Here is a 23,282-nt window from a genome sequence, read left to right on the forward strand (position 1 = left end):
ACCTTAAATATTCTATGAATCTAATTAATCAAGCTTATCTTCCCGTTTGAGTTGGAATTCCTCGTCAGTTTGGTGACAGTGAGCTGTTGGTGACACCCCTCCAGCCACTAGAGGGGGAAGAAGGTCTGTGGTGTTGGCAGGGATATGGGACAGGGACATGTCTGTGGTCTGTTCACTTAGTGGATTTCTGCTCTTCCTACAGATAAGGTTTGGGGTATTTTTTGAGCCGGAAGACAGAGTGGTCAGGAAGATTTAAGAATTGGCTGTGACATGATGGTTTCTCTGGTCCTTACAGTTGGTGTGTGTTTTTTCTTTGCAACAGGGCTCAATAAAGGACCAGCTAAAAGCTTACGGTGCTCTGACCGAGAATGTCACGCGGAAGTACACCAGGCAGATCCTGCAGGGAGTCTTCTACCTACACAGCAATATGATTGTCCACAGGGATATTAAAGGTCAGTGGATGATAGAGAGGCTTCTTGCTTGCTTGGGTTTGTTCAGCCCAGCCTCCCCCTGCCCCAGGACAAATCCTTGTGCACAGCACAGTGCTGGGATCTTCTATTTGAAGTATTTTTGCCCCTGCCCTTCACCAGATTGAAACATGAAAATCTTGAGCAAGCAGCTGAAACCAAAATCTTGTGCTGTTTTCTCTCCCAAGTATTATTGTTAGGTGCCCTTACATGTCTGAAAATCTGTTGTAACATATCCAAGAACTGAGAGGCTCTGGCATTTGGAGAGGTCTGAGGCTCCTTTCTGGTGTCTGTGGATGGGCAGGATGATCTGTTTGCCCTCATGCACTGCTCAGTTTTGGCAAACCTGCTGAATGAGGGGACGCTGGTGGGAGTCAGCTCTCTTGGAGAGCAGCTGCCTTAGGACAGAAGGATTTGAAATAATGCAGAGTCCAGCCCCTTTGGGCTCTCTCCTGCCTGGCTTTTGGCCTGTGCTCTTCCTGCTCTCCTCACTGTGGCCACTTCAGGTTGCTGCTTCATTTCTTGAGGGTCTTGTCTTTGCTTCTCACCCCAGGTGCCAATATTCTGAGAGATTCTGCTGGAAATGTGAAACTTGGAGATTTTGGGGCCAGCAAACGCATCCAGACCATCTGCATGTCTGGGACTGGGATTAAATCTGTCACAGGAACACCATACTGGATGAGCCCCGAGGTTATCAGTGGAGAGGGCTATGGAAGGAAAGCTGATGTGTGGTAAGGAATGCAATAAAAAAAACCACCACTTCTACTTAAATCAAACAATCCTTTTGGGAAGCTGTAGTAGGAGCAACAGGTATAGCTAGTAGTTGGAAGCAGTGCAGAGGATGGAAAATAGAAGATACGCGTTAGGATCAACTGTGCAGATATCCAGAGGAAACAACTTGTAGCTGAGTTCCCAAAACAGGAGCACTCAGAATCACAGCTTGCTTTTGAAAGCTCTTGTCTTGTGTGAGTCTCACATCCAGCTCATTTCCTAACAGCTCTTTAATTCTGGAAAGCAGGTTGATAACAAAGCTCACTAAAAGACCTGTTGAGTTTTGGTGGCCCTGATTTTGGGTTCACTAAGCTCAGCTCAGAGGCTCCAGGGATCTTCAGCGGCATTCCCAAATCTACTGCTGGATGTTTGCACATTACTCAGGCACAAAGATAACCAAAATCATTGGCTGCTTGTGAATGTGTTGATCTGTGGAGGATGACAGATGGGGAGGAGTTGGGATGGCACTACTAATCTTCCCAGTATGTGAGGAGGAAGCAATGTCTTCTCAGTGTGGTAGGATGCCCAAGCAAAGAGGGTCAACATTAAATAATCCTTCCAAGAGAACTTGGAATTGGGTGGGAAAACCTAGAAAGTCCTTAGCAGGCATCCATGTACTCTGCACCTCCTGCACTGGCTGATGGGAGGGAAATGTTTAATTTTTAATTTTTTTAGGCTCAATAGGTTAGGTTTAGGATAGGTTTAAATTTTTAGGATTGTTCATGAATAGAGGTGGCAGAGTATCTCCTCTGAGACTAGGATTCCTGAGCAAGCTGAGGGAAACTTCTCAGGGTCTTTGCTGTTCATCCCACATGTTCCTTCTCAGGTACACCTCTGAGAGGAAGTTGGGTGTAGGCAAACATGTTTCATTCTGGCTCAGCTTCCTTGGGAACTACATGCCATTGCTGAAACTGTGCCGTCTGAAGCTGTGCATTGGTTTCCCTTCAGGGTAGGCTCCAGCGGGCTTTTATGAGACTTAGTATCTGCCAGTTAACTTGGCATCTCCCTGAGCTTTTATGAGACTTAGTATCTGCCGGTTAAAGTGGGCAGAATTGCCATCGGCTGTAAGGCAGGCTTGTGTGTTCACTCCTGCTGTGGGAGTCGAGTGCCCAGTGTGACCAGGGAGCTTCAGGGTCCCAGACATTCCAGGGATATGTGCCCATCTCCCGCAGGTTCGCTCCCTGCACAGTCCCTTCAGGCAGGTGCAATCCCAGAGCTGGTTAGATTTGAGCTGCAGGGCCAGCGCCGCAGTCCCTCACCCTGCGCTTGGCGTTCTTGCAGGAGCGTGGCCTGCACCGTGGTGGAGATGTTAACGGAGAAGCCGCCCTGGGCAGAGTTCGAGGCCATGGCAGCGATTTTTAAAATCGCCACGCAGCCGACCAACCCCCAGCTCCCCGACGGCGTCTCCAGCTCCTGCCGCAACTTCCTCAAGCAGATCTTCGTGGAGGAGAAGCGGAGGCCGACGGCCGAGGACCTGCTGAGACACCCTTTCGTCAACTGCGGGCTCTGAGCGCTGGCAGCGGGGATGGGAAGCGCCGGCGGGAGGCTCGGAGCTGGCCCGGGGCTGTCCCGAGGTCCCTCCTCGCTCGCTGCTGCTCCGGCCCCGCCGCCTTGTTGGATTTTCAAGCTGCGCTCGGGATTGTTGGCGCCGGGAATTGAGAGCGAGGGATTTCCCGGCCTGCGCGGGTGCTGGACCACGTAACCTCCCTGCTGCCAGCGGTACCGGGGCCGTCCCCCCTCGGCAAGGAACTGCTCTCCTGGGGAAGTGTGGCAAGCGGGAAATGTCCCCCCGCCGGGGGAATCGGATGCTCAGTGGCCATCACCACCTTTCGCAGAGGAACAGACAGGGCCTTCAGCCAAGCCGGAGGAGATGATCCTCAGACCACGGAGTCGGGGGGACCTGGGCGTCCCCGTTGACAAGGGGACCAGCCCCGCTGGAGCGGCTGGCGGCTCCGGCGGGGCGGCGTTTCACACTGTCCTGTGCCTTACGCGGTTACAATCAAGGAGTGATGCTCGGCTCGGATCTGGTGTGAGGATGCAGCAGCCGTGTTGACTTTGCCTTGGCGTGTGTGTGTGTGCGTGTGTGAGTCTGGGAACGAGGGGGTCTTCTCGGGGTGCAGGAGGTCTCTGCCGGGTACACCCGCGGACGGATGCCCGGACCCCTGCCACGGGCTGAGGGATGGTTCAGCGATGGTGGTGGTGTTTAAATGCTGTCGATGGTGGCGGTGGGCAGGGCTGAGCAGCAGCCAGATTGTGCTGGGAGCCGTCAGGAATCAGGCGGGAGCTGAAGGGAATCTCAGCAAGGACGGCTCTGCTCACAGCCGCAATTCTGCTGAGCCGTGCCCGTGCTGCTGTGCTGGAGGGATGCCATCGTGTTCTGGAAGTGCAGGGAGAGCCCAGTGGATCTCTGCAAAACCCAAGAGAGTGCCTAAAATTAGGCAGAGAGGACTGGTGCCTGTGAATCTGGGTGCGTCCTCCTCTGGGCACCTCCTCCTCTGTGCCTTTTGGACCATCCCCAGGTACAGGGAAGGGGAGCATCACTTCTGTGGTGGAGCCCGAGGGAGCAGCTGCAGGACAATGGAGCCTCAGACTGGGAAAGTGAAGCTGCAGCACTCGAGGGCAGCTGGAAGCAGATTCCTTCCTGCAGTAGGTTTGAAGTTGTATGAGAGAACAGGCCAGTCAAAAGCAGAGCTGGGCTACAGCCTCTGGCCAGCACTACCCTGCTGGAAAACCTGGGCAGGAAGCACACAGAGTCCCTGGAAGCTAGTTAATTAATTAACCTATCAGATCCTGGGGGGTTTGGGATAAATAAATTGTACCATCCCACCTCCCCCTTTTCTGCTGCATCTGCTGTTTCCACTGACTCAGCAAAGGGTTCAAAAAGCAGGTACCAGGAGGTTCCATCCTCAGGCCAGTGTGTCGGACACAGGTTTATTTTAATGCTGGTTTTCAGTGTAAATGAAAAATGTTGCTTAGACTTAAGAGGAAAGTGACAAATTGGTTGTTTGTGTGAACACATCCTTGAATTCTTCCCTGTGGAAGATATCAAGATTTTGCACTGCTGGTTGTGGTGGTGAGAGCATGTCCATTTCCTCAGCTCTGAACAGAGAAGCAGGATTTAGGAGGTTGCCCAGTGTGGCTGTGGATGTCCCACAGGGTTCAGGGTCAGGGTTGGATATGGCTTGGAGCAACCTGGTCCAGTGAAAAAGTGTCCCTGCCTCATGGCAAGGGGTTGGAATGAGATGAGCTCTAAGGTCCCTTCCAACCCAAGCCACTCAAAGATGTTAAGATTTTAAGAGTTCTTTCAGTTTTTAAAAAATAAACACTGTGAGTATTAGGGCAAATAAAAAGAAACACCTAAAAGAATTCCCTATAAATTTGTCTGAAAGCTACCAAGGCCATTTATTGCCAGGCCAGGTTCCAGGGAAGCTGGGGGCAATGCTGGAGCAGCACCAGGGGTTGTGTCAGTCAGCCATGGTGGTGATGGGCAGCTCCCCACAGGGAGGGGGAAGAGTCTCCTTTTGCTGAGGGGAATGAAGAATTTTATTCTGTGAATAGGACCAAATCCATCAGTCTGGTCAGTAATATGGGATGGATGGAAACAAACACAAGGGAAAAAAAAAATCAGCCTTTTCTGGGAACAGGTTTGGCAGAAGAGGGTAACAAAGTGTGTGTTCACCAAAGCTAAAAAAAAAAAAAAAATCAAAACCATTTTTAAGCTGTTTTCTCTTCTTTCATTAAAACTGTTTGGTTTGGGTTTTCTCAGCCCTACAGTGGTGGGTGGGTGTTTTCCTTCTTTTCAAAGATTTCAGAGCCAAAGGGGGCTCCTGGCTGCCCCAAAACCCCAAAATGTTCCCAGGGCCCTCAAGCCACCTAACTCCTCCCGTGGATGGATGTGGTGAGTGTGAGTGTGTGCGAGTGTGCGTGTGAGACACTCCTCAGGTGCCTTTGCCTTTCTGGTTTGTAAAACCCTTGCAGTCTTCTGATGTACAGAATGGAACTAGGAAAAGCAAATGGAATTATTCTGCCATGTAAAGTCATTTTCTGTTTGTTTGGTTTGTTTTTATTTTATTTTGCCTGTAGCAGACCCTTCAGCTTTCCCTGCGTGCTGCCACGTGTCCACAGAGAAATTAATTCCTTTTAGGGGCTGGGCTGGAACAGGGCATTGGAACGGGCTGTCCAGGAGAGTGGTGCGATCACCATCCCTGGAAGTGTTCAGAAGGCATGTGGATATGGCATTTGGGAATGTGGTTTGGTTGGATTCAATGATCTTGGAGGTCATTTCTAACCTCAATGATTCCATGAGTCTACATTTCTATTGCCTGTCCCCTGCACCCCAGCACAGCCCCTTCCCAAAGGGCGGTTCCCAGTGTGGGTGGGGGGCACAGGGGGCACTTGGTGTGACCATCCCGGGGGCAGTGGGGGTGGGGGGTGACAAAGATTTGATGGTTCCTGGGTTTTTCTGGAACAGATGGATCTGCGCAGCTCTCTGAGCCGATGTTTCTGCGTGTCCCTGTGTCCTGACACTCCACCTTGGACTCTGAATGCACAGGCTTTTGTGCTTCTAAACTTAATGTTCTTTTTTTTTTTTTTTATTTTAAAATTTTGAGTATTTTTCTTTATTTCTATTTCATCTTCATTTTCCCACTCCTCCCCCCATTTCCCGATTTTCTCTATCCTTTACATTTTTCTCCTTTCTTTTTCCCCCTTCCCCCCTTACCTTCCCTCTTTCCCCCCTTCCCTCCTTTTCCTCCCCGTTTCCCTCCTTTGCCCCTTTTTTCACCTCTTTCTTCATATCTTCTTTTACCCTTCCCTTCCCTTCCCTTCCCTTCCCTTCCCTTCCCTTCCCTTCCCTTCCCTTCCCTTCCCTTCCCTTCCCTTCCCTTCCCTTCCCTTCCCTTCCCTTCCTTCCCTTCCCTTCCCTTCCCTTCCCTTCCCTTCCCTTCCCTTCCCTTCCCTTCCCTTCCCTTCCCTTCCCTTCCCTTCCCTTCCCTTCCCTTCCCTTCCCTTCCCTTCCCTTCCCTTCCCTTCCCTTCCCTTCCCTTCCCTCCTCATTTTCTTCTTTTACTTTTTTTCCCTTTTCCCCTCTTTTTATCCCCTTTTTCCCTTCCTTTTTTATTTTTCCTTTATCCCGGTTGATGGGTTGGCTTCGGCGGCGGAGCGCGGTTTGGTGGGGCGTGGTCATGCAAATTGAGGGGGCGGAGAATGCAAATGAGCGCAGCCACCTCTGCGCTCTGATATGCAAATTAGAGGGTGTGGTCGTGACGCTATGGAACCCGTTCCCGGTATGCAAATGAAGGGGCGTGGCCATGCAGACGAGCGGGCCGGTGCGGTGACAAGATGGCGGCGGCGGCGCGGCGGGCGCAGCTGGTGCTCGGGCACTTGGCCGGGGCCGCACCGGGCCCGGGGGCCGCCCCCAGGGCCGTGCCCTGCGCCGGGGGCCCCCCGCGGGCCAGCAGCCCCGACGACGTGGTGGTGGTGCACGGCCGCAGGACCGCTATCGGCCGCGCCCGCCGCGGCGGCTTCAAGGTACGGGCCTGGGATCCTGCCTCTCCTGCAGGTCCCCACAGGTGCTTGGCATCCCCGTTGGGAAACGGCTTCCCCCTTCTTCGGCTCCCCTCCTTGCACGCCTGGGTGCTGCACCGCTGCTTGCCGCCCAGACACCGCCCCGGAGCTGCTCTGCTCTGGAAGAGTCTAAATCTGGACGCTGGATGATGGTTTTAAGGCTGGGGGTGGCAGCGCCAGTGGATCCCCTAAAGGAGTCGGGACAATTCCCGAGGGGTCCCCAGCTCCCCCGGCAGCCCAGGGAGCCATCGCAGTCCTGTCACCTGCCTTGGCACACGGAGCAGCCCCGGCGTGTTCCCTCACTGCACAGCTTGGCACGGACCTGCCACCCTTCTGGAACCTGCTCCTCCCTGGGTGGCATCCAGAGTCCTGGGAAAGAACAGGGTGCCAGGATGACCCCAAAGGGTGCTCGTTCCTCGTCATCCTTCCAAACAGGTCTCCTCATGCTGGCGGTACTTCCCACTAGCTGAGGGGTCACCCCTGTTTCTTTCACAAAATCAGTGGAGGGGCTCCATTTACTGTGGCTTGTCACATAAATCTCTGTAGTTGCGTGTGACTTTGAAGGCCCTGCAGAGCACGTTCCTACAAATCCAAGGAAGGTGAGAAAGAAAGCAGCATGTGTGTTACAGTGCCTGAAGGAAACCTGGGGTAAAAACATGTAGGTAATTCTGCTGTGGTAGGAAAACAACAACCACAGTGAGCTGAGAAGTGGAGTAAAGCTGTCTTAGTGCCACTGGCCAACCCTCTGAAATGGTGTGAGGCTGAACTGGTGACAGGGCACTTACTGGTGTTCACTGATGGTGCTGGTCCCCTGTGCTTTTAGGACACAACACCCGATGAGCTGCTGGCTGCTGTGATGACAGCTGTCCTTCAGGATGTCAACCTCCGCCCTGAAGTCCTGGGAGACATCTGTGTGGGTGAGTGACTGCCTCTGCCTGGTGAAACTCCTGGTCTGGACAGCAGCGTGGGACAGGCTCCTCATGTGGGATGCTCACAAGTCTTGTGGGGCTGGAAGGGGTTAGTGTGTAGAATTAGGATTTCATGCCTGTCCTGTTGGTGATGGGGCTCTGATCTGGGGCTGAGCAGTACCGGGATGTGGTGATGGGAACATCCCTTCAGTGCCTGTGAGAGGAACACGGCCAATTGACTGGAATTGTGTCTTTGCACTCAGGGAATGTGCTGCAGCCTGGAGCTGGCGCCTTGATTGCAAGAGTTGCACAGTTTCTAAGGTAAGCTCTCAGTCAGACTGAGGTTCTTCCTCTCCTCCTTGGGCTATGGAGTAGCACAGGGTTGGAGATTACAGCGGGGCTCATGCACTCCCAGGAATTACAACAAATCACCTTTTGCCTAGAAACTGGACTTTGATCAAGCGCTCAGAGAACACTGATGGCAGAGACAAGGGAGGCAGGTGAAGCTGATCTGTTTGTGTTGCCCGTGTTGGGCCTCTGAAAGGGACACAATGTTTTGTGGGCTCCCAGCTGCACTGTCTGTGAGGCTGCCCCTCTCTCTTCTGCATCTGGTCCCAAAACTGTGGATGGGCTCAGATCTTTCTGTCATTGCCCAGTGCTGGTCAATGGCTTGTACTGAGCTGGATCCTAGATTCCACATATTTTTGATGGATCCTAGATTCCAAATATTTCAGTCTGTTTCTGTTGCCGTTGTTTGCTTCTGTTAATCACTGCACAGCTACCACTTTAGAGAGGTGCAGGCACAGCCAGCCAGCTATAATTATGAATATTATAGAACTTTTCAGGGTTTCTGGCCTGGGTCAGAGCTCAGGATCTCCAGGGGAGGGCCTAGCTTACAGAGCACCTTCTGAAGACAGACCCATGGGGACAGAGCACTTCTAGTCACTTGCAGATGAAGTGAGGAAATTATCTTTGAACTTTGCTTTCCCTTGGTGCAGGACCAGATAGATCAAGAAATGGATAAGGGATCTGCCTGGAACTTGAGAGTTAAAATTTAATCAAGTGGATTAATGCACTCTTTAGAGTTTTGGGTTATTGTTGGTTTTTTATTACTGAGCCTTTGCCAACACTGTCTTGTTTTCCAGTGGTATTCCAGAGACGGTGCCGTGCTCCAGTGTGAACCGGCAGTGCTCCTCTGGGCTACAGGCCATTATCAACATAGCTGGTAGGTGTTGTGGGCACTGGCATCAGAGTCGATGCCTGTCCCATCCTAAGGGCTCATTCCTCTTGTCCTCCAGTCTCTCTGAGCTGTAAAACACTGATAATGTCTTGTGCTGTAGGGAAGTTTCAGTGTGGTGTTAGCTAAATACTTTTATATCCTTGAGGCCAAGTTTATCCCTAGACAAATGACTTGGCTTTCTGGGAATAAACTCCACCATCATCTCCATATCAGGCAGCTTCCAGAAGGGTCCCTCCAGTTCTCTCTGGCCCCATTTTAGTCCTCAGCCCCATCAGCTGCTTGGCCTGGCTCTCACTCTGGCAGGCAGGAGGGTGAGGAAGTGCCCATTTGGCTGTAGTGGGTGCTCAGGTGTTTGGAAACTGCAGCTAGGCTGGAAATGCTTTTGCTCCTGATGACAGTAAGAATATTTGTGCACTGCTGTTACAGGTGGCATCCGAAATGGATCGTATGACATTGGCTTGGCCTGTGGGTAAGGAAGTATTTTCATAGTGCTTGCTTAGGCTTCCTGAAGGTAACACTCTGTTCCTGTGCAATAGCCTGCCATAATTAGCTTTTTAGCTAATCTCCAATTAAATAGCCTCTTGAAAGACAAGCAGCTCTCTTGGATGAAGAAATTAATATCCTACGTGTGCTAGTGAGTGTTCTGCAGATGTACAGGATCTGTACTATGCTGGACAGACGAGCTGTTCTGTGCTTCAGCCCTAATATCACAAGCAATATTTGTTTTTTGGAAGATTATATAAACGTTAGGTTGGTTTTGGGGAAATACTAGTGACCATATACACATTGACTTCAGAAGAAGGAATAAAAAAACCAAAACTGTTCAGTAATCCTGAGGCTAAAATACTGGGTTTCTCTTTTTTTTATAGCTTGATGACTCTAAACTTTCATTAATTATTACTGCACACAGTAATGTCCACCAAGGTATTGTGCTTAAAGGGACTGACGGCCTTTGCACCCCTGGGTATGCCAGAGACTGGGTTTTGTTGTGGGAAGCTGTCTGGCCTCTGCCCTGTATGTCCATGAAGACATACAATCCATAAATTACAAATATATTTTGGGAGCTGGGTTTATCTCAAGTCTTACTTTTCCACAGAGTGGAGAAACCCTGAATGAAAACACAAAAGACTGTAGCTGGGGTTTCTCTTACTTAAAACCTATTCCTATGGCTTCCTCCAGGAGCAGATGTAGCTGAAGTCAATGATGGAGTGTCCCATCTTTGAGCTAGATTAAACTGCTGATAGCACTTACTACAAGCTGCCTTACTTTCTGCTTGCCTTTCATTTTCCAGGAATATTTTCTTTGTTATTTATTCTTCATTAAGGTATTTGTGTGGTGCAGAGTAGAATTCAAACCCTCTTCCCATTGTAGGTTTCATAATCTAGATTGACCTTACAAAAGCCCATGAGTCTTAAAGTGATAGCTTTGTATTTCTGCAGTGAATTTGAGTATCTTCAATGTGTTAATTAATTTGTGGGTGAAAGATTGCACCCTGTGCAATCCATGTCTGAAATTCTTTGTGTTGTGAAACACAAATGGTGCAACACACTGAAATCTCTTTGCCATGGTTTGCTCAATACTTCTTTTTCTACTGCCAACCTGTTCTTAAGATCTGAGTGTCTGATTCTTAAGATTTTTGTGTCTGTTGACAATCTCACTGAAAACTCCAGCCCTTGAACCTCATTATGTTTGAGGACAAATGTGCTAGAATCATAGCAATTCCTTTCTAGCTGTGGAAACACAAGAAATTAACTGCTGACATTGATATCCTATTCTAGTGAAGCAAGAACCAGTTGAATCTCACAATCTGTTTTTATTTCATGATAATTCTTAAATTGATGATTAAAGAGCTTCTGCCTCAACCAGTTCCTAATTAGCAGCTGTGTTTCTGTGGGATAATAGGAAAGCATGTTGTCAGGATATTGAGTTTTGATCAGTCTTAATGGAGCAATTCAAATTTTTCTTGTGCTTAGTGTGGAAACAATGTCCCTCAGAAGTGCCAATAACCCTGGTGATATCAGTTCCAACATGATGGATAACCCCAAAGCTCGAGACTGCCTTATTCCTATGGGGTAAGTGTTTCCACTTCCCACAGTTTAAGGGTTTTATAGATGCTGTGTCTCCTCAGTGACCATAGTTACAAATTGACCTGAATGTGGTGAGCTTGGAGCTGTGTGCGTTGGCATCCTTGGTTGTGGTGGAAGATTAATGATGCAAAATGGGGGGAAATTACCAACTCTGATCAAAGATTTAAGATCTGTCTTAAGATCAATGGCTTGTTGAGCAAGGAGAACAGATTTGAACATTGTTCTGGTCCTAGATTTGATTCAGGATTAGCTCCTGCCAGCAGTTCTAAAGTTGAGAAGGCAGCAGTTAGCTTTCAAACTAAAGCCACTGCTTGTACCTGGTGTGATCTTAGTAGAAGCCAACTGCAGCCCCATTAGATGTGTCGTAGGATTAACTCTGTGATGTTTTTTCCCCAGAATAACCTCAGAAAATGTGGCAGAGAAGTTTGGAGTTTCCCGAAAGAAGCAAGATGCCTTTGCCTTGGCTTCCCAACAAAAGTAAATGTTTTTTTTTTTTGTTAGACCTTTTGGATTTAACCTTTTAGTTAAGAAATAAGTACAGCTAGAAAACACACTGCTACCTCCTGGTGAAGTGCAGCCTTTGTGTTGCCTTCCAGTCCTTGATAATGAGCAAAGAAGCTTGAGGGGGTCTGACCAAAATTCAGTGCCTGTGCAGGATTGTGTCTGATGAGGGAACTGGAGTCCAGGGCTGTACTGGGATTGTGTGACTCACCTCACACAAGTATCACTGGGCACACAGACCCTGAACAGTGAGTACCCTGCTTGTTTCAGCATCCAGCAGTCCCTGCCCATGGCAGTGGAGGTGGAACTGGATGATCTTTAAGGTCCCTTCCAACCCAAGCCATTTTGTGTTTCTATGACAGAACCTCAGGGAGGTTTCTGGGATGAGTGCATGGTGAGGTATTTTCACAGTGGCTTTGGCTCAGGATCACTGGAACCTGAACGTGGGAGCAGCAGCAGCAGGAGCCTCTCCCATGAGGGAACAGTTGAGTGTGGCTGTCTGTAGTGAATTGCTGAGCTTGTGAGAAGAGTGGCTTGTCCTTGCTGCAGGTGTTTGGCTCTGAGTGAGTCCAGTCCTACCTCTGATAACCTTCCTCTTGGCTTAAATCACTGCCAAAGTCAACTGACCCCAGAATCTGTAGGACTCTACTGGCAGAGCAGTGGCAGGTGATAGGGTAAAGTTTCTGCCATCAAAGAGTTAAACTTGATTTCAGAGCTCTGTTTAAGCATCAGCCTGGTCCAGTTATTTATCTAACACAGGAAGCCACTGCACAGGGTAGTTAACCTTTAAATTCCGGCCCTGCTGCTCAGGGAACTTGGCATGCCAGCCTTTCTCACTGCCATGGAACTGATAACCAAAAGAGTATGTGAATGTGATTCTAACCCTCACATGAGGCAAGGGCTGACTTTCTGGCCTTGGTCTCAGGATATTTGTGGGGTTACTGACCTGTCCTTCAGTACTTTGCTCCAGTTCTCGCTTACCTGGGAGCATTGAATATTTTCATTTTATTGGTAAAAGTGCAAAGTGATGAAGGGGTAAAACAAGCTTCTAGTCTCCAGTTTGTATTCTCTGTGAAGGATTTACCTCTGGAAGGTAAATCTAAATAAGCTCTACTTTGAAGGCTTTTAAAATAGCTTGTTGATAAGAAAGATTAATTCTACATGGCTTGAGCTAATTCTGGTTTAGTTAATTGTATTCTATCTGGTCATGACAGTTGTTGACTGCTGCTAGTTCAGGGTTCATTTATTCTCTTACATTTGTGATGTGGCTGTACCCCTGAACAAATAAAACTTCATGTTGGGGGCTGGTGGTGGTCAGTCAAGGCACAGAGGTATTGATGGGAACAGAATGGGGCTCTTGCTTTGAAATGAGTGATCCAGATTTGGGGACAATGCTCATAATGTTGATATAGAGGTAAAAAGTTTGTCTTCCCATGAATGCAAATAAGAATTTGCCTCTTGTCTTGACCACCACTCAGCAATGATGTACCAAATCCCACCTTAGTTCATTCTTTGTCGGACTGCTTTCCTTCAGTTCTCCTGCAGTTCACCTCCAAAATATTTTAACCTTTCATACTCTTTTTTTTTTCACCAGAGCAGCAAAAGCTCAGCAGATGGGACTGTTTAAAACCGAGATTGTTCCAGTGAAGACCACTGTTGCAGATAATGAGGGCAACAAAAAAACAATCACTGTGCACCAAGATGAAGGGATCAGGCCCTCCACAACGCTGGAAGGCTTGGCAAAGCTGAAACCTGCCTTCAAAGAGGATGGAAGCACTACAGCAGGTCAGCTCAGTGTTACATTTGTGCTATTCCTCTGGTTTCCCTGCCTTCACTAGAACAAAAAACATGTTAATAGGTCTCTTCCAACAGGGAATGCCAGCCAGGTCAGCGATGGAGCAGCTGCTGTTCTCTTGGCAAAGCGCTCCAAGGCAGCACAGCTGGGACTGCCGGTGCTGGGCGTGCTCAGGTCCTTTGCTGTGGTGGGGGTTCCACCCGATGTGATGGGCATAGGACCGGCCTACGCCATCCCTGTTGCTGTGGAAAAGGCAGGTGAGAACCACCTGCCACTCAGGCAGTGCTGGGCACAAGCAAATCAGACTCCTTGGATTGAGATTTAACGTTATATTATTCAAGCATGTGCAGCTCTTGGCCCCAGGAATCGTGAAGTTAAATCTGAAACCTTAAAAGAGGTCCTCCCTCAGATGGTTGAAATGCTTTTCCCTTGTACTGGTGTGTAAATTGTCATTCACTCACCTTTGAGAAGCTCAGGAGTAAATCCCTGCACAGGCTCAACAAGAGTTGACATGTGGCAAGTGATTTAGTGTTCACTTAGTGCCGTTTTCCCTTGTTCATTATGACCAGTGTATAGGCGGTGGTTTTGTGTTTGGGTTTTTTATGTTCTTTATAATTTTGTCATCTTATTTAGGTTTTTTACTACACTTACTGGGTTAAACAGGTTTTGTAGATGATGAGCTGATTTAGCTTGGCCTGGCTGCAGTAACATGCCCACCTGTAGCTTTATCTTTCACTCTTCAACCACCCTCAATCCTTAATCCCTCTGCAGAGAAATCACACTTAGTTTGAGGAAACTTGCCAGACTCAATGACACAATGCCATGGGCTGACATTTTGCAGTCTTTAGACATTGTTGTACATTAACTTGTTCAAGTGTAGATACTCCACATGGAGCTGAAGTTCTTCTTTTTTAGATGGAGTAGAATTGGAATTCATAGAGGGAAGCTATCAGGCAATTACTCTCTTTGATATAGTCATGAGGCAAAAGTATCTCTTTTTAACTCTTGACTTTTCTGGCCCATAGGTCTGACTCTGAATGACATTGATATATATGAAATTAATGAAGCCTTTGCAAGCCAGGTGAGTGAGCATCACGTTTGTGTTGCTACACAGCTTGGCAACTGAGTGTGTTTCAGCTTGGTCTTCAGGTTAAGATTTTTAACTTGTTCCACATAGTACATCTTCAGCCAAATGTTAGTAACATGTGCAGACTATTTTCCTTTTCCTTCAAATAAAAATGACCAGGGCACTGCTTATACAGCTTAGTATTAAAAAAAACGTCCACTAAGTAAGAATTGGCTATTGTACTCTCATAGCAACTTGCAACATCTGTTTCACCAGGGCTGTGATTTATTGTTAGGTTGTATGTCTGAATGCGTGTGGGCTCAGTTTGAGATGGACAGTTTGAGCTCACTTCTGTGTGCATTGGATCAGTTCCACCCCTTTCCCCTGAGAACGATGGCCTAGCTGGAGTTTGACCTGGAGGAGGAGAGCTGAGAACTAAGGAAGGCAAGAGCATTTCCATGAAATTATTCCCTGTGTCTTTCCAGGCTGTGTACTGTGTTGAAAAGCTGGGCATTCCCATGGAGAAGGTGAACCCCCTGGGAGGAGCCATAGCACTGGGGCACCCCCTGGGCTGTACTGGTGCTCGGCAGGTCGTCACTTTGCTCAACGAACTGAAGCGCAGGGGGAAGAGGTGAGTGCTGAGCATCAGTACTGGCCTCACACCTGCTGGGTGTGCAGCTCCCACAGGCTCAGGGGTAACCAGTTTGTGTTAAGCTTTCTCTGTCTCTTGGCTGAGGTAGTAACTCTCCATTTGGGTTAAGGTTTCTCCATCCTATGGATGGCTTTGAACCTGAATTCCTTGAGGGTCTCCTGGCAAAACAGGAGAGCAGTAGACAGCTCAAACTTACTGTAATCTTTTTGTTTTTTCCTTGGATGATTTAAACCTGAGCTTTTTCTTTTTCCTTAATTTCATATGTTCTTTATTTCAGAGCGTATGGAGTCGTGTCCATGTGCATTGGAACTGGCATGGGCGCAGCGGCTGTGTTCGAGTACCCGGGGCAGTGAGCTCCAGTGCTGACAGAACAGCACCACAGCTCACTCTCTGCCTTCCTAGGCATAGCAAATGATTTCCACTGAAATCATGTGGGTTCTGGGATTTGTTACTAGATCTAAAAATTTTAGGCAGAAATTGTGAAGTAGAATTTAATGATTCAGCTCTGCGAAGAAGGTGAGGAAATGCAAAACTGGCACATGGCTTCCTGACATAAGAAATTAGCTCAGCGGATTTAACTACAGGCCTTAGTGTGGTGATTATGAATGAATATTATTAATTTAATTGATCTCTTTATTCTGTGAATATTACCAGAGGGAGTAGTTTATGGGACAGTATTTTTGTATGACAAATTGGCAAAAAGAGTTGCTCAAAATGAAGACATCAGTCCACATGAAAAGACTTTTCCAGCATTTCCTTAAAAGGTTTCACCATTTTGTAAGAAGTTTTGAAGAGCTTCTTTTGAAGCAAAGACTTGACATCCCTGCCTTCATAACTGCCTGTCCTAGCCCAATCAGAAGTTGTCTGTGTCTTAAATTGTCCGTACACTGGAGCATGGGCTGTAGCTCGCTGCTGCTGGAACTGCTCTGAAGCCTCCAGTGGGGGAAAGTAGAAGGACTGGAACATAATTTCCACAGGAAATGCCTGAATGGAAAGGTTCTGTTGAATTGATAGAAGCCAGGATTTGGATGTGGCCATTCCTTCTTTTACAATACATGTCTGAGTATCAGTTTGTGTGACTCCAAGGAAAATCTCGTACTTAATCATATTTACTTACCTAACATAAAGCAAATTACAGCGTTACATTTACACTACATGAACATCAATGAAAGCTCAGTCCTTCAGCACTAATGCAAACATGTTCCATCTTGTATCTTTTATCATCCCTTATTACTTGGCTGAACAAGATCACTGAAACTCAGCTTGAAAAAGAAATGTACTCATTGCTGCTTTAAATTTGTAACAAACAGATGTTCTTTGTCCTAACTTTTGTTTTTGCACTTAATAATACAAGTGGGTTCTTGCAATACATTTGTTTCCTTTTTATGATGATTTTTAGTTGAAGGTCATGATGAGTTAAGAGCTCTTTGATACTTTCACAATCCCATGCTGTAGCCTGTCTCACCCAGCAATCACACAGGCCCGTGTGTTAGAGCCAAGAAACTGAATTACTTAGAGGGGATAATGAGCCATTAACAAAAGCCTTTTATTTAATGAGAGTGGAAAATTTAACAGACTCAGAAGTGGGAATTCCAGCGACCTTTAGCTAAAATAATACTAAAATAATTTAAAGAGAAGTGAGAGTAAATGGGAACCATGTGGGGGGAAAGAATGAAAAGGAAGAAGGGTTCCTCCCTCTGTTGCTGAAGGGGATGTTCTCAAGGCCCAAACATGATGAAACACACAGGTTGGTAATTTTCCAAGGAGCTCAGGGAAAGTTGACTCTTCCCCTTTTCATGTAAGGCACTGAGAAAACAGCCTGGGGAATGCTGGCCTATTCACCAATTCTTGCTTTTATTATGTGTCAATGTCCATTTTAATGTCAAACAAATAAATGAGGCAAAACAAAAGCTACTTTAAGGTATGAATAGTCTTTAGCTGTAAATCAAGGCATTCTGGGCTCTGCAGAGGGCTTACACAGCTGCTTTGCAATTTAAAACCTTGTTCTTTGCCTAAAGGTAAGCTTATCACAGCAATAAAAGTAACAGCATAGTTTTTATAATCATAATAGTGTGATTACGGCTGGTTAAGGTACCATGAGAATTTCTTTCCTCATAACCTACATTTTTATTCTGCTAAAATTCCAGTTCCCACTAAAACAACTGCATAGATGAGAATACAGGCTCAGCTGATGGCACATCTGCATCGAGCCTGTTACCTTGACATCTGTCCCACACTGTCCTGCTTAATGCACCTTCCCACGGTGTACTCCTCGCCCTCTGAGGTGCAGCTTGCAAGGCTTCTCTTCCAGCATTCCAGAAATGGTCACAACAGCTTCATAGTCAGTGTTGCTCCTAAAATGCACAGTAAAAAGTTCAGTTACAGCTATGCGCAGTCCTGTGTTTAGGGATGGGAGGAAAAGGGGAGAATGGTGTCCTAAGAATGCTAACTAATGTTAGTGCCAAGCCCACAGGGCTGTGCTCCATGGGTACAATACATGGTGTTCAAAAAGAATGTTCAGGTCTGTGCCTGAAGACATTGGATTCATGTTTGAATGAATGAGAATATCACCATACTTGTGAAATTCTGATTTAGATGAATAAATGAAATGTGGCTCTGCTGGGAGCAAACACCTGCGCTGTCATGATGTGTAAACTCCTCCCCAAAATGAAGTTTGTAGGGAAAAGTTTCTGTCACTCCCCTGAGACAAGAGGCAGTCAGTGGAGTCCAAACTGTAAATTAACACCAAAAAGGTTACAACAACTCTAGTTTTGCACCAAGGTGAAGAGCATAATTTGCCCAAGGCTAATGCCACTCAGTGCTCCTGAGCCCTTCCTCTGAAGGGCTTCTCTGTGTCCAAGTGCCAGCTGTTGTAAGGGCCTGAGGCAAATGCCTGTTCTGCCAGACAGTCTTTGTTCTTTCCTTCTCATAAAACAATTCCCCTGCAGAAGGACCACTGATCTGGGGAGGTGAATTATTAAAATCATCTCATATCTTGCATATAATTATCTCCTACTGATCCCACATATCGCCACATTGATCCCACACTCTGCTGGTGTTGGGAATTCTTCCTACGGAGCCTCACAGATGAGCTGGCTGCTACACAGCAACATCTTTGCTTTCTGGTATTTCCAGGCATTTTCAGCCATGCTGATTAGCGTACTTGTCAGACAAAAAGAAGTGCTTCAGGCATATTCAGAAGAACTGCAGAAAAATTTAGAAGTCTGGGGAGGCTTCTGGTCCACCATGCTTCTCTAAGTAGGGACAGTTAGTTCAGCTGCTCAAGGCTCCATCCCACTGCGGTATCGGTAGTGATGGAAATCACTGGATTGTGTTCCAAGGAGATGGAAGTTAGGACAACAACAAGTTTGCTTGACATTTCCCTGTCAGCAGTTTTCAGAGCTCACTGAAATCACTGGGATAGACTTATTTTAATTTCCTGCCACCATATGATAACCTCCAAATATAATTTGTAATGGAAAATGATTTTTTTTTTGTTGTTTTTTACAGGAGTTGTGTCTCTCTAATCAGAACAGAGAAATTAGTCTTTGGTTCATCACAGAATCATGGAATGTCCTGGGTTGGAAAAGACAGCAAAGCTCCTCTTGTTCCAAGCCCCTGCCCCGAGCAGGGAAGCCTTCCACTAGAACAAGTTGCTCAAAGCCTCATCCAGCCTAGCCTGAAACAATTCCAGAGATGGGGCAGCCATGGCTTCTCTGGGCAGCCTGTGCCAGGGCCTCACCACTCTCACAATGCCAAAGTTCCTTCCAATCTAACCCTGCCCTCTGACAGTGTGAAGCCATTCCTCCTTGTCCCATCACTCTACGCCTTTGTCCCAAGTCCCCCTCCAGCTCTCCTGGAGCCCCTTTAGGCAATGGAAGGGGCTCTGAGGCTCCCTAGAGCCTTCTCTTCTCCAGGCTGAATACCCCCAGCTCTCTGTCAACAGCACAATTTCAGTCCTGTTAACTGTACCTTGCAGTAAAACTAATCTGCAGAATCTCTCTGGTAGGTGCCTCCCCTTCACGTGCCTCCAAAATGCCTTTATTTGGGAAGATGGAAAATACTTCCATGGCTTTAGACCTTTTCTGTTCATCTGCAGTAGAAGGGGCAAATATTAAACAAAGCCATACAAGACCCTTTGTGTGTGTACAGCAAGTAGCACTCATGGCCAATTCACCTCTGCTGAGCAACTAATAAATCATGTCTCACACTATCAGAGAAACCATTTTTTCTGCATGTGCCCAGACTCTGTTTTCATGTTCTAATCAAGGGAAACAATGATCAGTGCTCTCCACATTTGAAATAATAAGGCCCTGATCTTCTTTCCTCTGGAGCCCATCTGTTACTAACAGCATTAGGCTCATGTTCAAACTGAACCCATGAGGAACCACTGTTGCCTCTCAGGACTGATGATTTAAATGAGAAGAGCATGTCCAAGAATTGTGAGGGCTGAGACTCAATCTTTTGGTTAGATGTTCAGTAACTGCTGAAATCAGTAGTGGTACAATAATGTCAAAAAAGTGAGGGGAAAAGCCCACATAAGTGAGAATAAGAGCAGACCATATATGTTTGCACCCAAGATCATCACATACTGCCTCTATATCAAGTGAGTGTATACAGTCTTGATAAAAACACTGAATAGTGAAACTCTATAACAAAGAAACCAACTGCAAAACCAGAATCGCAGAATACCCAGCAAAGCAGTCCAGTAGCTTCTGCAGCCACTCCGGTTATACAGGAAGACATGTTCTATCTTGGTCTGTGCAACAAAGCAGGTCTGGAAATCAACCATGTCACGGGAGAGCTCCAGGACTGGAATAGTGAGGTAGGCAGTCACTGGGACCAGCTGCAAAACAGGGGAAAGGGAAAAGAGAATAAAACCCATCTCATTTTTAAAGAGCTTTAATAATTCCTGCTCCAGCTGGATTATTCTTAACCCCAACCACTGAATCAAGAGTCATTGTTCTGTGTTTTTTCACACTAGAGTCAATTTCTATTCTACAGCCTTGAGTGAATTGAGTTGTTGTAAAAGTGTGTTACTTTTTTGGGACAGGTTTTCAAACCAGACACTGTGGTCTTAATGAACAGGAGTGAACGTTCTCATTTGTTTTTAGGGTTTTCTGTGGAGCTGCAGACATTACAGCATCTGGTCCCTCAGGACTGTATATGGCCCACTGTGAGTCATTCAGTTTGTGCAGATTGCCCAAGATTATGATGCAGTTGACTGTATCTTAGATATAGTGCTCAGTCTGACACAGGTCACGCCTCAGAAATACCTGGAATGAAAAGAAAATAGAAGTGCCTGCAGTGTACTGGGATGCTGAAGGCTGGGAATGGGGCTTTGAACACGTGCTCAGTGGACTTGGGAGCCTTTCCAGAAGTCCTTTGGTGCTGCAGGAGGCAGTGCCTGGTGACTCAGGCATGGTTTGTTCCCTGAGACAGCCCTGACCCCTGTCACAGAGTCATCCTGTGACTGGGTGTGTGGCCCTTTGAGTGTCACCCGGGCTTCCATGCAGAGAGCTGGGACCAGCACCAGGGTGTGACCCCAACCTGCACAGCCTACCTGGGAGTACCTGCAGAGAGCAACCCCACAGCCACTTATCTTACCTGGATGACCCCATTTACTCCAGAGGTGCCTGTAATTCAAAGCTGAGTAAACCCTAATCCAAGTCAGGGATGCTGCTGAAACAGCCCTTTCCCAGGGCCCAGAGATCCTGTCCTGACCTTACCTGGGTAGTGTAGTTACTGTGCTCAATGACCAGATTTTGATTAAACTTCAGCTTTCTCTCTCCATTCTCCAGCTGGAGCACTTGGCATCCAGGAAGCAGCTGGGTCTCTGGCAAATGTTGATACCTAAGTAACTCCAGAGTTGTGTGGAATGACACTTTCACCTGTGGGAAGAGGAATTCTGATGACCATCACATAAGATGACACTGTGTGCAGGAAATCCAAAGTACACGTTGCACAAAGGCCCAGGCACATATTTTCCCACTGGAACCCAAAGGTGTCGTGCCAGCAGCCAAATTCCCACTGGAACAAAGCAATACAATTGAAGAAAAAAATACAGCTATTTCCTATGAATCCAGAAAACGGAGATGGAGTGTAAAGGTGAACAGCTGATCTCCAAACCACAGGGGAGAAACAGTCTCTAGCAAGCGAAAGGTTTTGAGTTCCTGAGGGTACAAATATCATGCTCCCAAAGCTTAGATATGTAAATCCTCTTTCTTCCCACATATGTAGAATTGAAATGTGTATGTCTCTATGTCAAAATGAACACAATAAAATGAGAAGCACACTTCAAAAAGGCAACAGTTACTCATTCTTTGCATGTTACCTAGTTCTCTACTCTGGGATTTTGTTTCCTTTAATGTAATCTGTACACCCAAAACTAATCAAATTTTCCTCTCCTTGCACTCCCTCCATCTAATTCAAGGAAATGAGGGAAGACTGCAGTCCTTGAAAATCTTTTAATTTGTCCAACATTTATATTATGGCTATTGATTTAAGTGTGTTCCAAACCCACAGGGTTTTCTGCAGGAGTTTGCTATCGGCCAGAGTTGACGGGAAAAGCACATCAGGAACATAAAAGATTATTTGCAGAAAAAATAATCTGCACCTGCAATATAGCAGGCAAAATGGCAGTGATTAGCATTTGCTAATACACCACCATTTCCCCTGAAACTGGGAGACTTCCATGCTGGTTGTGTTTTTCTGTGGTTCATCTGGGCCACAGTAACATACCAAGTGCTAAAATCTATTCTGGCACAGGATTATTATTTTTGAGCCTACCAGCATGTTTTGCTGTGGATAAAGTACATGTTGCAGTTGCTGTTCCCTTTCCTTCTTCTTGCTGTGGGATGATTTGGTGCTCTTTTCGGGATCTGTGATGGAGAAGCTGAAGGGTGTAGAGGGCGTAGACAGAAAGAGCCTGAAGTACAGAGGAACCTTGGTACAATTCATGAGTTTCAAACTCTGAGTAATTACTGCATCTGTCAAAACCTGGGGGAGAAATGATTCAGAACTTGTCAGTTTTAACTCCCTGGAGAGGTTTGTGTTGCTCTGTCTGGTCATGGAGCACTAGCAGGGTTCTGAAGTACTTTACCCCAAAGCAACCCAGTATTTTCTACCTGTGCTATTTAACATTCCTTGAGTGAAAACCAAAATAAAAATAGTGTAATAGAGTCTCAGTTTTCAAATGTAAAGAGTTACAGCAACTGAAGTGACTAATTTTGCTTTTGGACCTTTATGTCCTGAAAATCAGAACTTATTTTTCTACTTACAAACTCCCCTACAATGAAAGAAAAATTTTAATAAAACAGGCATTGTCTGAGCTCAGCTTTTCTTATTCCTGGATAATAAGTACTTGTAGTGCTTTTTCTTGTTCCCTTGCTATGTGCAATATAGAAAATGAGCCTACTGGTGATTAGGATCTTCACAGCACATTTTCACAGCCATGTGCATACTGCTCGGAATTCTCCCAGCAGCACAGCAATACAAAGCAGCCAAGTACATCGATGTGGGAAATACTTACTCCGTAAAAAGGCCTAGCAGCTAGGAGATCACTCGCCACTGAATAGAACACCATTCCTCTGTCGTGATCCATCTCCACTTCTAACCTGGGTGTAAAGAACCAGGGCTGGTCACAGCCCTGTCCCAGGCTGACCCATTCCCTGAGGGTGCCAGCTGTGAGCACGGTGGGACTTACCAGGGATGCCTCACGACAGCCTCCATGTACACCCGTAACGGTGGAGCTTCATAGCCATGACCGCGCCGCACCTTGTTAGGCACCATCCTCACAAGCTGACAGCAACATGGGAACAGAAACCATGTGGGAAATGGTAGCACTAAACCTGAAATGCTACTTTGAGCCCGAGAGACTGTCAGCCAAAATAGGATTGTGCTTGGCAATGTGCCTGTTTGTAAGACGTGATGGAACAGCAGAGGCCAAGCAGTAGCTGAACTCTGAAAGGCTGTGGGTGATTCAGATGCAGGGCAGGTTTAGATCAGATATTGGGATTCTTCACCCTGAGGATGGTGAGGCCCTGGCACAGGTTCCCCAGAGAAGCTGTGGCTGTCCCATCTCTGGAAGCATTCAAGGACAGGTTGGATGGAGTGTGGAATAACTTATTCTGGTTAAAGATGTCGCTGCCCATGGCAGGGGTGTGGAGCTAGATGGTCCTTTCCAACCCACACCACTCCAGGTCTCTATTATTCTACATTTCTTTCTTCA

General features: G+C 46.9%; 3 protein-coding genes across 4 annotated transcripts in view; 2 read left to right on the forward strand and 1 right to left on the reverse strand.

The window, feature by feature from the left end:
• LOC102108460 (mitogen-activated protein kinase kinase kinase 3-like) overlaps positions 1-5,278 on the forward strand; it is a 75,697-nt gene extending 70,419 nt beyond the window's left edge. For both annotated transcript variants that reach the window (XM_014256777.2, XM_088062695.1), the window contains exons 15-17: positions 323-452; positions 1,021-1,198; positions 2,520-5,278. In XM_014256777.2, coding sequence (XP_014112252.2) covers positions 323-452; positions 1,021-1,198; positions 2,520-2,748 — 537 coding nt within the window. In that variant the 3' untranslated portion in view covers positions 2,749-5,278. The remainder of the gene's footprint in view (positions 1-322; positions 453-1,020; positions 1,199-2,519) is intronic.
• Positions 5,279-6,578: 1,300 nt separating this feature from the next.
• Positions 6,579-16,421, forward strand: ACAA1 (acetyl-CoA acyltransferase 1). Its single transcript, XM_005527769.3, has 12 exons — positions 6,579-6,767; positions 7,627-7,720; positions 7,975-8,032; positions 8,857-8,936; positions 9,378-9,420; positions 10,925-11,023; positions 11,435-11,515; positions 13,134-13,324; positions 13,412-13,591; positions 14,360-14,415; positions 14,886-15,031; positions 15,330-16,421. The coding sequence occupies exons 1-12, from the start codon at positions 6,579-6,581 to the stop codon at positions 15,403-15,405; spliced, it is 1,293 nt and encodes a 430-aa protein (XP_005527826.3). The 3' UTR covers positions 15,406-16,421.
• A 466-nt stretch (positions 16,422-16,887) lies between these two features.
• The window catches only part of DLEC1 (DLEC1 cilia and flagella associated protein), a 32,116-nt gene continuing 25,721 nt past the window's right edge, over positions 16,888-23,282 (reverse strand). The window contains exons 32-38 of the mRNA XM_005527812.3: positions 22,758-22,852; positions 22,584-22,668; positions 21,842-22,051; positions 20,782-20,943; positions 19,745-19,898; positions 19,025-19,145; positions 16,888-17,406 (exon numbers count right to left, since the gene is read on the reverse strand). Coding sequence (XP_005527869.2) covers positions 17,298-17,406; positions 19,025-19,145; positions 19,745-19,898; positions 20,782-20,943; positions 21,842-22,051; positions 22,584-22,668; positions 22,758-22,852 — 936 coding nt within the window. The 3' untranslated portion in view covers positions 16,888-17,297. The remainder of the gene's footprint in view (positions 17,407-19,024; positions 19,146-19,744; positions 19,899-20,781; positions 20,944-21,841; positions 22,052-22,583; positions 22,669-22,757; positions 22,853-23,282) is intronic.

Source organism: Pseudopodoces humilis, chromosome 1 (genome assembly GCF_049639895.1).
Source record: "Pseudopodoces humilis isolate 2021_Gansu_Grassland_sample_001 chromosome 1, ASM4963989v1, whole genome shotgun sequence".
Lineage (NCBI taxonomy): Eukaryota > Metazoa > Chordata > Aves > Passeriformes > Paridae > Pseudopodoces > Pseudopodoces humilis.

What these genes read in the sequence shown, in the direction of transcription:
- ACAA1 (XM_005527769.3), top strand. Translation starts at nt 6,579, where the DNA reads ATGGCGGCGGCGGCGCGGCGGGCGCAGCTGGTGCTCGGGCACTTGGCC. An exon ending in CCTGGGAGACATCTGTGTGG is followed by an intron (nt 7,721 to 7,974) that starts GTGAGTGACTGC and finishes CTTTGCACTCAG; the next exon opens with GGAATGTGCTGCAGCCTGGA. An exon ending in CTGAAGCGCAGGGGGAAGAG is followed by an intron (nt 15,032 to 15,329) that starts GTGAGTGCTGAG and finishes TCTTTATTTCAG; the next exon opens with AGCGTATGGAGTCGTGTCCA.